Genomic DNA, 16,140 nt, shown 5'->3' on the forward strand with positions numbered 1-16,140 from the left:
ATAAGGGGCATTCAAAGACTACTGCTGGTGCACAATCCAATGTCCAAGTCTGAGATTCCTTGGTAGAGCAGGTCCAGAGCCAGCAGAGTGGGCCTGCACATTAATGAAGTCAAAAATGGAAAACAAAGCAGTAATGCCAGCTGCAGGACCCCTACAAACGTTGAGGACAGTTCTGGCTTGTTCTCACATCCTGAGGTGAATTACTATCAGTGATAAAAGCATGCATATGCCTAAAAAAATGCTCAAGTACACAAATAACATCGCACACTCAACAACAAGGTATTTAGGTACCTTTTGCATCTCCTGAGAAACCTTCATGAAGTAGTGTTTTTTTTTTCTGTAAAAATCAGTACCAGACAAACAGGCAGATGCAGAATCAGGAATACTTTATTGATCCCACAGGAAACTGCTTATGTTACAACTACACAGATAAACAGACACAAACGTAGACCAAACACATATATTACATAATTAGATATGACAAACACTATATTCACTTATGTTAACTCATATATACAACAGCAACAACTGACACAGGTACACTGTTGACTACAGTCAGTGCATTAAATGAGTCTGATACCATACATAGTAGTGGCTTGAAAGGGGGAGCCATTGTGTTAATTTCTACTCACACTAGGATTTAGGTATTGCACATTATGATACTTTGACTATGGTATAGCATATTGCACAAAGGATAATTGCATTGATGATTAATATTGCACTGAAAAAAAAGATAAAAGAGAGAAAAACGATGGGAAAAAAAAACATGGGTAAGAGTTTAACACTGCACTATGTGGTCTCCTTCAGTAGTGAGGGTGGTGCTAAGATGGTAGGAGGCGTTGTGGAGTCTGAATGTTGTGGGCAGGAAGGATTTCCTGTGACATTCAGATGAGCACTTTATGCTAGTCAGTCTCCTGCTAAAGGAAGGTCTCTGTCCAGCCACGACTCTGTTGAGTGGGTGTATGCGCTAACATTCTTTTCTCAGCTATGGTTTCGAGGGCGTCCAGTTCTCAAGATACTGAGCCAACCTTCCTTACCAATGTATTGAGTCTGTTTGCCCCAGCCTTCTTTATGCTACTACCTCAGCACATCATTGCGAAGAAGATAGCACTGGCCACTACAGTCTCATTGAACAACCACAGCATAGTGTTGCAGACTCCAAAGGACTGGAGTCTTTGTAGCAAGTGCAGCCTACTCTGACCATTTTTATATGCCACCTGTGAGTTTTTGGACCAGTCCAGCTTACTGTACTGGTACATCCCCAAATACTTGTAGTCCTGAACAATTTCCACTTCAATCCCCCTAACTGACAGAGTGGTCAGTGGGGGACGAGATCGTGATCTCCTTGGATCTACTACCAGTGCCTTTGTTTTACTGATGTTCAGCTGCAGCTGATTACTCTTACACCAGCTCCCAAAGCTATCCACCATGCTCCTGTAGTCCTCCTTGTCTCAATGTCTGACACTTCCTATTATGACCGAGTCACCTGAGAAATTTTGCAGGTGACAGTGCTCAGTGTTACAGCTAAAGTCTGTGGTATACATGATGAAAAGGAAAGATGATAAACTGTCTCCTGTGGTGCTCCAGTGCTACACAGCACTGTGTCAGACACGCAACCCTGCAGTCACACATACTGGGGCCTATCGATCAGATAATCAAGGATCCATGAAACTAAAGAAGCATCCACATTCATCGTTGATAGCTTGCTCCCCAGCCTGTCTGGTTGGATGGTGTTAAAGGCAGGTGAGAAGTCGAAGAACATAATTCTGAGGGATCCTCCCAGTTTGTCCCGGTGACTGTATGCTCTAGGCATAAGGTGGACAATGACATCTTCGACCCCTATCTTCTCCTAGTATGTGAAATGAAGGATGTCTAGTTCTGAGATGACCTTGGGGTGAAGTACTTCAAGGACCAGCCTCTTAAGGACTTTCATTCAGTGTGACGCGAGTGCCACAGCGCTGTAATCTGAAGTATCCCCTGGGCGTGCCTTCTTTTGCACCAGAATCAGGCAGGATGTTTTCCACAATACGGGTACCCTACCGGTACTGAGACTCAAGCTGAAGATCCTGATAAGCAGACCTCCAAGCTGCGAGGGGCAGGTCTTCAGCACCTGGGGCTAATGCCATCAGGCCTCACCGCTTTTGTAGAGCAAAGTCTTCTTAGTTCTCTGATTACCTGGTGCTCTGATTAGATGATAGTCTAACTGCTAGCTTCTGCTTTGCCAGCTGAGGTGGGAGTGTGGGTGATTTTTGTTTGCGCCATTTGGTCCAGATCTGATGGTGAACCTTCCTTCCCCTGTGTTGAAGTGTAGAAACTTGGAGGATTATTATTTTGTTATCCAATAGCACATCAACCCTTTGCAAGTTGGGACCACATCACGTTTGTCCACGGCGTTTATCAAAAATATTAAAGAACATGTTAAACTTACTGGCTCTCTCTTTACTCCCCTCGATCACACGGCTGCCGAACTTAAAGCCAGTAATGGTCTTCATCCCCCCTCCATACTTCTTTGCTCTTGCACTGTTGCATTTTTTTGTTCCAACATCCTTCTGTATCTGTTCTTCCCCTCCTTCTTCTCAGACAGTGTTTCTGTGCCTTTTTCAATGTCTACGGACCTGAATGGTCACTTTTTCTTATTCAGGAGGGCTCTGATATCCTTGGTGATCCATGGCTTGTTGTTTGGTTAGCAGTGTACAGATTTTAAAGGTGCAGTGGTTTCCACACAGAAGTTAATGTATTCAGTGGCACAGTCAGTGAGGCTACTGATGTCTTCCCCATGACACCCACAGAAGGGATTCCAGTCCATGGTATCAAAGCAGTCCCAAAGAGTTGCACTGACTTCCTTTGTCCACTTCCTGACCTTCCATATGGTGGATGGCTGCTTCTTAACCAGTGGCACAGAGGGGGAGAAGGTGCACCAGGTTGTGATCTGATCTCCTGAGCAGTGGGATGGCTGTCCAACTGTATGCTTCTTTAACATTTGTATACATTAGGTCCAGTGTTCTGTTCTCCCAGGTGGGGCAGTTGACAAACTTGGAGAAAGTACTGAGCGTTCTGTGCAGGGAGATATAGTTGAAGTCCCCAGAGATGAGGACAAGAGCATCTGGATGATTTGTCAGGAATCTCACAGAGACCACGTCGATGATGCTGTCATAGCACTGGCCGAGGGCAGGATGTAGACTGCAACAGCAATTGCATGGCAGAACATTCTGGGCATATAGTATGGCTGTAGCCCCTCCACTAATAACTCAATGTCCAGGCTGCAGATACATTCTTTTGTTATTATGTGCCCAGGGTGTCACCAACACTCATTGATGAAAATCACAAGCTCCCCTCCTGTGCTCTTCCTATTTCCAACACCGGTAGCCATCAATATCTACTGCCATATCAGGTATATGCTCATGCAGACATTTCTCAGTAAAGCAGATTAAACTGCACTCCTGGAATTCCCTTTTGTTTTTGTTACAAGCTCATCCATCTGGTTGTTGAGTGCTCTAACATTGCTCATGATCATGGGGGAGAGCTACGGCTTGAACCTTCTTCTCATTGTCTCTCTATTACCTTGCTGTTGTCCCTTACCTACCTTCTGCTTACCACATTGTTTCTCTCCTCCACAGCATCCCCTCCTCCTCCTTCTTCTTAGTTCCCATGATACGTCCATAAGGATGGACATCTTGGTGATGTTATGCACAGTTGCCTTTGTCCTCAGCTCAAGTAGATAGTTTCGTTCATGCACAAGTGTCATGTCTGAAATACTGGCAGCCCTCAGCCTTTGAGTCCTTCCATCTCCCAACACAATCCTTCATCATTGTTGTTGTTATACACAGCTGCTTAGGGTACAAATACTGCCTACAGAAGTCCGTTTACACAGTAACATTATTTAAATTCACTGCTGTGTTGCCTTATTACTTTCCTACTCACAAACACTGAAGGAACTTCCTGCCATGTTACCTTTTTAGTTTCCTACTATCCAACACAGTCATGTTTCCTGTTGTGTTACCTCAGTACAAGTCTGGTTGCCAGGAAGCCCGATTACACAGTTATCCATTCAAATTCCCTGCTGTGTTGTCCTTTTTACATTCCTACTCTCCAGTACCAACTTAAAATTCTGCTGTACCACCTTTATAGCTTTCCTACTCCAGACACCATCTGATTTCCTGTTGAGTCACCTCAAAAAATGGCCTACTACCAGCCACAGTTTCTGGAACCAGACCTTCCTCGATTCTAAGGGGGTGCTTCTTCTTGGTTCTGAGACTATTACTTATTGTAGTAGTTTGGCTCACTGCTTCTTATCCTCTTTGTAGTTTAATCCACTAAAAAAAGAAAAGAAAAACTTCTGAATTCCAGTCATGTTACGTCAATATTCTTCCCACCTCCAGCTACAGTCAGCCAATGTGAAGAGCAGGCCTCCAAGAGAGATCTAGTGTTAAAAAGACAAAACTCTCTAGAGTTTGAGAAGGCGCATTTACTAGTTACTTAAAAAAGTATCTTAGCACACTGTTATACATTTTCACCAACCTTAAAAACTTTAAAAAACACTAAAAAGCACTGAAACATGGACAGGGAGCAGTTGTAGCATGCTGCTGCAGGACCACAGCCTGCACAAAAAAGTGCCTTCCTGTAACTTCTGCAACCTCAGATCAACTACTGACCTTGGTAGTAGAGTTTTAGGTGACAGAACTATTGTTTGACTACCCTCTTGGGACTAAACTGCTGAACTGTTTCCCAAATGTAACAGTACCAGCTGGTATTACAATAGGCCTGACAGATGTGATGAGCACCCCATAAAAAAAAAAAATGTGAAAACACATGGTTGTGTCACTATCTGCCTATGTTGTGGGGCAATAGAGAATGTTTAATAACAATTCCCAGCAGAAGGCCCCGAAAGCCACTCTGGCCTCGACTCGGAATGCTAGAGCAGGACTGTAGTCCTGGAGATCCACAAAGTCCTCTCTACTGAAGACAGGTGGAGACCCAACCACATGCTGCGGAGCTGCTGCAATGGAAGCAAGGAATGGAGGTACATTTTCTAAACAAGAAAGAAGCAATGGTGTCAGCAGTGAAGCTTGGGAGGTGGTCAGAAATAAAGAAATCAAGAGTCCAACACATGGATTATTTCTTATTTATCTTATTGGAATAAAAAGCACCTTCTCATAAGTAGCTTCCACATGACCCTAAAATAATTCTTATAACACAAAGAACAGGGGGGGGGTACCACCCAAAGCTTGCATCCCATAATATCTAGGATCTCCTGAGGTCAAAGTAATGTTCCTCTAAGTAGAAACAGAAGTATCCTGAATTAAATGGATGCCTAATGAACCAGATAATTAATATTAAAAATGAGAGGTAAAGGAAAACGTCTCCAGTTAACCCCACCACCAGCTCATCACATGAAACTTACAGTGACAGGGCTAATCTGGAAATTGAACTAAAAAAGGGTCTGAGGTTCAATCATAGTGTTCTTTTCTGTATCCAATTTGAACCATTGAACCATAGAATCTTTAAAAAAAACTGAGATACAGACTTTAAAATATTTGCCAGCCAAGACATTAGAAGGAAAGCAGTTTCATTCATGTCAGCAACTGACCAAGGCTGCAGCGAAGTGAGAAGACAACACATTGAAACACATTAAGGACACAGTGCAATATTTGACAAGCCAGTGGCCAAACACCAAGTCCAATGACATGCTTCCAACATGGATAATAACTTCAGGCAGAACACAAATTATTTCCTTGGAAGGAAAATCCAAGTGGATGCTGGAAGTATGATGCCACAACACTCACAACGGTGGTTTCAAAAGGCACTAGGTACTGCAAAACGAAACAAGGTTCACATCAAATCACTGCACTAGATTAACAGCAGAAAGAATTTACAGCAGGAGGGCTGGTATTCCTTTCACTTACAATACTTGGGAGGGTTGTGGGGGCTCAAGAAATAACCGCTTTTGAACTACAGCTGACAGGGTAATGTTCAAATGAATAATACTCAACAACGAGGAATAATTCAATAATTTTTTTCATTCAGATGGCTATGCTGTTTTGTCAAGAGATACAAAATGCTGAATTACCACCAGATTTAAGGAAAATTGATATAGCCTCTGCAGCCCCAGTTAACAGTAACTAGAAAAGCAAAGATTACTCCATGAGATAACCTGGAGGAGGTTGTTATTCTCTTCACAAAAGGATGACAAAGGGTGGTTATCATTCTTGAATCCTCTCTCTCTCTCTAAAAACTGCTCAGACTTTAAAGCTGACCAGCGAAGTGCTCCGGATTATGTGGAATGTTCCGCATTCAACCATAAGCAAACCCACTGTTGCACACTGAACAGCTTTGGCTCCCTACACAGCTTTTTATTAGTTTGTACTCTGCAACTACTGCCAATAGGAATCGAGGTATACAAACCAATCCAATAGTTGGCTGTGCTACACAATTTTTGATTGGCTTGTATTCTGCAACTACAGCCAATTCCCACTGCGGTATACATACCGATCAAATAACTGTTCCTAAGGACGGGAGCCAATGAGAGCTCCCAAATATGCTCCCATTCATGTACCAGGAATGGTTGTGGAAAACTGAGTTTAAAGAGAGGGAGAAAAAATAAAACAAAAACAGTACCAAAGTAAGTAACTGCAATATCAGTAGTTAAAATTAATCCTTTTAGCTGCTAGCATTGCAGTTATTTACTTTGGTACTGTTTTGTTTCTATTTTATTTTTTTCTTTCTCTTTAAACACATACCTCTCAGACTCCTAGAGTAAGAAATCTAGACAAAGCCAATAGCCAAACATAATGTGGTGGTAATGCCGCAAAAAATAGGGACAATTTTTAGATACTGCTCTTATAAACTTAGAAAGGCACTAGAATAACAGGTTTTGTGTTACATACGTGATTTGAAGGATATGATGCCTAAAACTCAAATTGTCATTATCTTATTATCTCAATTCCGCTGTGATTTTCCAGAAAACTGCATATTTTAACAGGAACAGACCAAAAATATGAGGCAAAAATTTGGACACTCTATAAAATTCTTGGCAGTTGAGAGGTATGATAAGGGTAAATGTGTGTGCACGCGCATGCATGCGGATGTGTGTGTGTGTGTGTGTGTGTGTGAGTAAGTGACAGTGTCACAGCTCCCATCCTCTAAGCACAAGAAATCTGGACATAGCCTTAACTAATGGGAGGACAAGGGCCCAAAAAAGGGACCAATTTTAAATATTGCTCTTATAAACTTAGAAAATTGCTAGAATAACAGGCTTTGTGTGACCATACATGTTCTGAAGGATATGATGTCAAACTCAAATTTCTATTACCTTATTATTTCATTCCTCTGTGATTTGCCAGAAAACTACATATTTTATGAGGAACAGATCAAAAATATGAGGCAGAAATTTGGACATTCTGCAAAATTCTGGGCAGTTGAGAGGTATGACAAGGGTGAATATGTGTGTGTGTGTGTGTGTGTGTGTGTGTGTGTGTGTGTGTGTGTGTGTGTGTGTGTGTGTGTGTGTGTTTTGGTTGAGAGGCCATGGCCATGATCAAGGTACACTTTTCATGCAGTGCGAAAACAGGTTGTCCCACATTGTGACCGTCACACATTGTTATGGTGTGTGTTCCACACTGGCCTCTTAGCAGGTTGGGAGCTATGCTTTAAAAAGGCCAAACCACCTATACCAAAACCGCTAGCTTCACACACACACAAAACACTGGGGCCAACAGACAAAAAAACATTGAAAAGTGAATCTACACAGGTAAAGAAAATATTTCTTAAAATGCTTTCTAACTCCAAATGGTTTAAGTTATTTAAGCCATTCACAACGCCATTGGATTAACTACAATAATGATGATTCTACACATTTTCCTTTAAAATAGCACTGCTTATCTAACGTTGGTCAATAGAATGCAAAAAACAAGCCACAAACTCCCACAGGATTCAGGTTATTCAGCATGTCATAACCTGTGGTGAGACTTACTGCTTAAAGAGCCTCATTTCCAAATACCAACCTGCAATGTTACCATCTTTATCTTAGCCGGATGAGAAGACTAGACTTCAAGGACTACATTTAACAGATTCGAGTCCTACTTCCTCTTTTAAGAAATAATGCTTTCTGCCATGGAGTCCACAACGAAAACATTTTATCTTGACAATAATTTAGTACAGCAGCAATACATGCTCAGGTTTGTGGGGTATGGAAAAATTTACTCAGTCCTGTTATGATATGGTAGTAAGGATAAAAAAAAAAAAAAAAAAACTGGGAGTCCACCAATAAGAGGAGCATAGATGTTTATTGAAGAACCACCAAACAACCAACATGAATAAAACACAAAAATTGACTCCCAGTGCTTTTTGGTTTTTGGTTCTTTTTCGCTGGTTATTCTATTGTGGGTTTAGTAAGGATAAAACTCAAGTGATCAAACATGGAAAAATCCCAGCGAATCTCACATGCTGGCAATGAACCTTTGCTATTATACAAGGGTAAGGAATAACACTGTTCAGCACTTTAAGAATGCTGTTCATGCTCCCGCTTTCCTTACAGGTTTATTTTTCCACTTCTTTCTCAGTAAAATGCAACTGTTAAAGTATAATAAAAATACCAACTGATTTGGGATCAGTTTACAATTGTTGTGCTTTTTGACTAATAATTGCTTATTTCACAGCAGTACATTTCGTTTTTTCTGTTTATTCAGAAGTTTCATGCCATTTCCATTTTACTTTTGAGTAACTGCACATGACACAAGGTACAGCTGTGACTCAGATGATGAGAATGAAAAGCAGATTACAGTTTGACCTGAAATAGTGATAGTATGTGGATCCGTATTATGGTCTAGTTTCATTTAAGTGAGCACACAATGGTTCCCTTTGTTAGCCCAGAGCTTTCATTATTTGTTTCGGTATCTGAAGAAGACTGCACTATCTTTTATAATTCACTTTGCTGCTGCAGTCTGTACAGAAACAAAGGATTCCACTTCTTTAGCATAAGACAGGAAGGAATCTTTTTATAACCTCAACACATGCTTCATTTTGCTGAGATGAATTTTAATGAGATGAATGACAAAGAACTCATATCTTCCTGTTTTACTGTCTAAGATTTGTTTAAAGTTTTACTGTCGCAAGTTCAGTACAAATTGCCAGTGTTCAGAAGCTTTTTGAAAAGGTATTTCTCTCAAAAGTGACTTGAAGCCAACTTGTATTTTAGCACAAAAGTGTGTTTTCACGCACAGTATCATGTCTCTGTATTCCACCAGGGTCGCAGCTGAAAAGAAGTTCTTGGCGCAACCCATTTACCCAGTTAACAAATTCATAAATAATAAAAATAAACCTGACGTAGTTTGGTCACAAGAGTGAAAGCTAAAACAGACAAAACAGCTAAGCATGCAACAGGTCAACCCCATCCAACCATGTATTACCTGCTGTTACACAGAAAATTAGAATATTTTCAGCTTTTGTTTTTTTTTTTCAATATATAGTGTTGTAGATTTACAGGTTGCATAGATTCACATCACTGCATCAAAGCCCACACCAATGAATATCTCATTTAAAATGCATTAGGAAGAGCGAAGGACCACTTGCATCAAAACTCCCATTTTGCTTCACATCTGCTGAACTGCAATGTTAAAACAGTGAAACAAACTGCAACCGTGTTCAACTAACTCAAACATTCAAAAACCGTTCTGAAGTAAATTGCCTCAAAAGTACAATATAACCTGAACAATCAGTTTCAACAAACACTTAAAAAACACCATTCTTAGAACTGTCATCAATTCATTTGCCACAAAATGCTCCACTGATGAAACTTACTAATGGAATGACAAGCTGCTGTATTCCAAGTAAGATTTTTCATACAAGTGCATTAAAGGTGGTAAAATGATTAGCTATACCTCCTTTCAAAGTAAAATATAAAGACTTGCATGCATCACTGTGTACTAACAAGCAGAAATGCTGCAAAATGAACTGCCATTTTTACACTTTATGTAACACACATGCAAAGGACATTTTTTAAGCTGCCACTGTGACATCATCCAGCAGCTACAACTGTAAAAGTTGCAATTTATTTACTGATTTTTTAAAACAATTTTTTAGTATTGAATTTCAGAATGTGACTGAAGACTTTTATTGCGTTTTGATGGTATTAAAGTGCAAGCAAGCTGAGAAGCAAGTATTGATATTGTCATGGACATATGAATGGCCAATTTGAGCTTAATAACTCATAATATTGTAAAATATATCAATGACATATTTTAGGTCATGCCTCAAAAATATGCTTATCACTGCTAGGACTGCTTATGAGAGCTTCAGCATAGCTAGCATACTACACATCAGAACCCAAACTTAACCTTAAATTAAGGCTATTATATAATAGTGAGACTATCTGGAGCTATTTTTGTGTTGAAAAAACATAGTGCAGTACATTATGCTACTGTATAAACTTTTTTTCCTACAGAAAACTGAAGAGTCATGAAGAATTTAAGGGATTGGTAGCATAATGTTTCCTATTTAAATTAGGATTTGGTAATCTAGGGGGTCAGACTGCAATGTTTCTAAGAGTTGCCACAATGGTTACAACCCCCTCCCCTGCAAGTGCTGAAATAAAGAGATGAAGAATTATGCAAGAGTACAAAGGGATGATTTATTTTTGTTCTAAATGAAGGTTTTTAAGCAACTGTAAGACAATGGTTTAATGTATTTTAAGACAGAATCAGTGGCACAACAGATAGCACATTTACCTCTGATGCTGGAGATCATAAGTTTAGGAGTTCAATTCTTATAAGAGGTGCTATTGTTACTGCAACATGGGGGGGGCTGCACTACTAAGTATATTGTCCTTCAGGTGAAATGTTAACGTGATGTCCCATCTGCCTGTGCTGGTGGTACCTTAGGGGGCTGTAAAATAAAGATCCCTGACACTTACTGAAAAGAGTACAGGAATCTTCTCCAGCTCATGGTTAAATTTCCCCTGATCAATACGGCTACCACCATGGACCAAGAGTCTCCCTTGAAAGCAGCTAGTAGGATTACCCTAATCAACAAAAATAAATACACATGCCACTATACAAAGAAAAGGATATTATGGCAATTCTCCATCCAAAATGACCACTGAAATTAAAGCAAAAGTCTGTTTTTAAGAAAAGTAGTGGGCAAGCTGTGGAGTATGCATTATATTCCCAAAGCTCTTTTAGGGAATGTGATGTGTGGATTGGTTCTTCCTAACTTACACCACTGTATATCATAAAGCAATGCAAACATTAAACAGATGCATTACCTTTCAGGAATGATCTAAGGACTGTAAAATGTACTTGGGAATATATACAAATGGTTCATTTAAATGGAATACAGACCCTATTTTTAAACTGTAACAGGAATTTAGGCTCCCTATCAAAAATCTGAGACGTGATTTTTGCACAACACTTCAAAAATAAACTAAAATTCAAACTAAAAACATCACATTCCAGAACTCACTGCTGCACCTTTAAAACATGTTTTTGCACACGCTGACATGCACCCTTACAAAGTGCATATACCAACTACCTCCATGATCCCGGTATCTTGACAGTAGAGGGAGAAGTCCAACATACCACAAGTCTCCTACATGCCCACTTTCAATTCTGCTATTCTGAGATTCCGATTTTGATCTTTGGAATTTTCACAGGTACCTGCTGCTGAGAATTTGGTATTTCATTACTATCGCTAAAAGGACAAAACCTAAATCTGAGGGGTCTAACAACAACATTAATTTCAACAGATAACATTACTTTCTCGATGTGTGGAATTTCCATCCCTCTGAAGTAGGCTATTCATACGTTTATTTTATTTTATGTGTTTGTTTCTATTTCTCACACATTTAGCTTTTGTATAGTCACCGTAACACAATTCAACACTGAGGTAGAAAAGTATTTACCTTACAAGGGTCCCAGTTCTTAATAAGTACTAGAAATGATTACTTACTTACTCATGCATACCTACTATCATGTTTAACTTACTGTTCCCAAATACTCACTAATCTAAATCCATACCTTCTTACTAAACTTGAATCAACCTATCACAAGATAGCAAGATCTGCTGCTCAACAAACATATAAATCTCACCACTATCTCTCCCTAAAATACCTAAACTGGCTAGAACTACCTCAACTGCTTCTTCAATCCCAGCTGGAAATCATTCACTCCATTCTATATTAGCCAGCCTTCTGCCCTGCTCTATCACCTCTCATCTCTAACTATTGGCCTACCAGGCATCTCCAAAGCACAACCCAAGATCTGTTAAAGGTTCATAAACCCAATTCCAAAGCAGGCTGCAATCTATATAGCTATCATCCCTCTAGTGCATGGAACAAACTCCCACTAGAAATAAGGTACCTTACTCATCCCAAACAATTTAAATTAGCTACCAAAGACTACTTTAAAAAACACTGGACATTCCACTGTTCACAATCACCTTGACCACAACCAACTCACATTGCACTGTGTAACAATTACACACCACCTAACATAATAACTTTCTCCCTTTACTTCCTAAGAAATTCTCCTAAACGTATTGTCTATACTCTGCTTAGTATTGTTAGATTCCCTAACCTACTGAAACTAAACATTTAATTTCCTATGTTTTACACTTTTTATCTTTTTTGATTTGTACTGTTTAATCTTGTCAACTACTTTACCAGAATGGTAACCTTTTTGTATATTTCTATGAGTGTAATAACTGTTACTAAAATGCTTTCTATATTGGTGCTTTTCTCCCCGGACCTCTGCTGAAAAAGGGCTTCAGCTCAGTCGGACACTCCCCGTCAACAAATGTACAATAAATACATAATTTTTTTTACATCATTAGTGCTATTTAAGACATCTAGGGTTTCTGTCTTCTTCAAGTAATTATTTCTTTATCACAACTACCTTTACCAGTAGTGTGTAAAGCATTAATGTCTTTTAATCTACATGCACATTGTTTTATCATCCATTACAGGAAGCGTCCATCACTCAAACAAAAAGATACTTGTAATTCTATACACATAAAGAATGAGGAAAATAAACCTACAGGCTAATTTTTCATCAATGAAGACTTTGCAGAACATGTGGCCTTTTTATAACTTAAGATCATATGCACAACTGAAATGCAAGTAATAGGAATACCAGATACATCTTACCAGGCTGTGATATTGAATTCTCTGTAGCTGCAGAGGACCCAAAAAGGCGCGAGATAATACTGCGTCTCTGAGTGGTAGGTGCTGCTGCATTAGCCACAGGTGGTGCTGGTGTGACGGATGAAGGCGATGGAGTGCTTGTGTCCTGAGGCTCTCGTACTGGTGCTGGTGAGGTGGATGGTGAAGGAGATGGTGTAGAATTAGGTGGACATGACTGTGCAGGCTGCAGAGGCACCCCCGGGCTGGAACTTCCTGTTGAAGCTGAGTTGGGAGGCACAACTGGAGACTGCGAACCAGAAGACGGACTTTGTCCATTGCTGCTTAGTGGAGTTGGGCAACCTCTACTTCGGGCTTCCATCATGTCAAGAAAACTAGATGGAAAGGAAATTAATAAAATCAGCAACTGTAAGATTCTGAGAGTTTCAGTACCTTAATTACATAGGCTAGAATTTAGAGTCCATCATCAAAGTCTGTGCTGCTTTTAAGACAGTAACTTGTACAGAGAACCTGAATGTGAGGTTTTACAGTCTTTCCTATGGTAGCTTCAAGAAAAAAAAGTGCCAATTTTGTTAGCTTACAGGCTGCATAACGGCACTATAATGCACCTTCTCGTATTACTGTACCGAAAGCTATTTGGTGTGAACATTAGGGGTCAGTACTACCTCATTTCACTGGCTGCTTCCTAACCTTCTGTGTAACCTGTGCACATTCCAACAGTACTTACATGTGTTTTCACTAATGCACTGCTACACTTCGGTACCTACAGTAGTGATGGACAGGTTGTAGGGGACACCGTTGAAGACTGAAGAATCTGTGCGATGACTATGGTGTTCACCAGTGCTGTACCCTACGCTTTACATTTATAATATTATTCCACTTGTTATGCTTATGCAAAAAAAAAACAGGGATTTGATATCATGGTTTGCATCCTTAAAATATTAGCAGCATGTGATATCAAGCTTTGCATCCATAAAAAACACGAACTAGCAAACTGCAGCAAGGAAGACATCTGATCTTTTCCATATCCCCACAGCTCAGTTTTAACACAAATAAAAAAAAAATGTCATTTCCAGCAAAAAGAACTGTTACCAACTTCTTTGGAAATGTCAGTTTTAACACAAAATAAGGGTGGCAAACCTGTCGGCAAAGTATGGTCCATTACAAATGTCTCTCAGCAACAATCTAAATCAACAGCGGCCAAAGTTAATTCTAAGGACAAGGTGATCACAATCAATTTCTAAACCAACAGAGGATGACATGATCACAACCAACAATTCAATAAATAAGCCGGGAACTTTGCACTACAAAAGCTGAAAGTACCTATTCAACAACTCACATGGAAATCACTGCTGGTAAAGTTTATAAGTATGGACCAGCAGTGATTGCTTTGTTTTGAAAGACTTTTCCATTCCTCATGTACGTATGACCACAAACCTCACATACAAGTTCAGATACTGCAGGGAAGCTTGCCCCCCACAAAGTGGATACAGGGAGCTTCACATACAAAAAACAAAAACGAACAAACAAAAAACTTTACAGCTAAGATTTTTGTCTGGTTGATTTTCAGACCAGTTGTATTTGGTGAACATAATGTTTCATTGTTTATATAATTCAAACTCATGGCCTTAGATAAGACCCTCAGTGAGCCTGCCAACTGTTGAGTAAGTTTCATACACCCTAACACCTAGCCAGTTATCAAGTCCTTTTTTAAACATAAACCAATAATAAAATGTAGTAATATAAGTAAAACTAAATTCAAGGACTGTGATAGGCTGGAGAGAAATAAGTCTATATTTCCAACCCACAGTGTTGTACTCAAAGAAATAATAAAGAAAATAAGAACATACTTACATCACATGTGATCTGGAAAAAACAGGAGGGAATCACCCTACAGTTATTAACAAAAGAAACTGCAATTTAAAACTGCTGTTATCATATTCACCTGATATTGGGGAATGATTGGATTATTTCTTTCCAAAAAGCCAAGATACAGTAACATCGGGGGGGGGGGCATGTGCCACATCATTTTATTCCAAACAGACCATGGCTTATACCCTTATTACTAGTGGAACATATGGTATGGGGACCACTATACCTGCACATCAAGTAATGTAGTATATGTATCTGACTGCACAAAGTGGGGCTATTTTTACACAGGGAGGACTGCTACGACGGATTCACCCAGAACACATGAACACATATAGGAAATCAGAACTTAGAATACAAAAACTGCTTTTCTTAGACATGCAGGGTCCTGTGAGCCCTTTAACAGAGTTATCATTCACATCTTGGAAAAGATACAAATCACTCCAAGAGGTGGAGACAAAGAAAATATTTCAGACACCAAATAAAACTACTGGCAAATTTGTTTGAATCACATAGATTCTTTAGTCTTAAAAACACTTAATTTAAATGTACCCTTGAAAATTAAATGTGTGATGTTTTATGTATGGTGTATTTTACAGCTGGCATGTTTTGTACTGTGATACACAAGAGCAGACAACAAGACGAGGTGTTGGCAAAACTGTTCCGAACCAATGACAAAAATCCATCAATTAATGAAATTGATTGATTAATGCATCAATTAATTAAACTGGCTGGCTGTTTTGTTACAATTGATGGATTTTTGTCATTGGCTGTTTTGTTACACGTGATCATTCAAACTGTATAGTTAACAATTTTAATGTTACGGCACCATTACTCTGTTCAAGTCCAACTGTCTTAATGGACGAAAGTGCTTAACTTTGTGTTGCCTGTTTTTTCATTTGTATTAAACAGATTATTTACTTTTGGTGAGGGATTTTTGGGAATGGTCTTGCCAAAACCGTGTCTTGTTTCGGGTTCTTAGTTGTGTTTCTGGGGTGAACTCTACGAATTTTAGTTACTGTGATACATAGTTTTAGTAGTCATATAACTTATGTCCTTTGCACATTTTACTGGCTGCTTACAGTCACATGATACAGTCTGTTATTTAAGAGATATGTTAACTATATGGAACCAGTCTGAAG

At 39.4% G+C, this 16,140-nt stretch overlaps 1 protein-coding gene across 1 annotated transcript in view; it reads right to left on the reverse strand.

Annotated features, from left to right (window-relative positions):
• Positions 1-16,140, reverse strand: part of RABL6 (RAB, member RAS oncogene family like 6) — a 1,129,210-nt gene that overhangs the window by 188,148 nt on the left and 924,922 nt on the right. Inside the window, exon 9 of the mRNA XM_044058056.1 lies at positions 13,136-13,503. Within this exon, the coding sequence (XP_043913991.1) occupies positions 13,136-13,503 (368 nt within the window). The remainder of the gene's footprint in view (positions 1-13,135; positions 13,504-16,140) is intronic.

The sequence above is a fragment of the Protopterus annectens genome, chromosome 16.part0 (assembly GCF_019279795.1).
Source record: "Protopterus annectens isolate FY-2018-M chromosome 16.part0, PAN1.0, whole genome shotgun sequence".
NCBI lineage: Eukaryota > Metazoa > Chordata > Ceratodontiformes > Protopteridae > Protopterus > Protopterus annectens.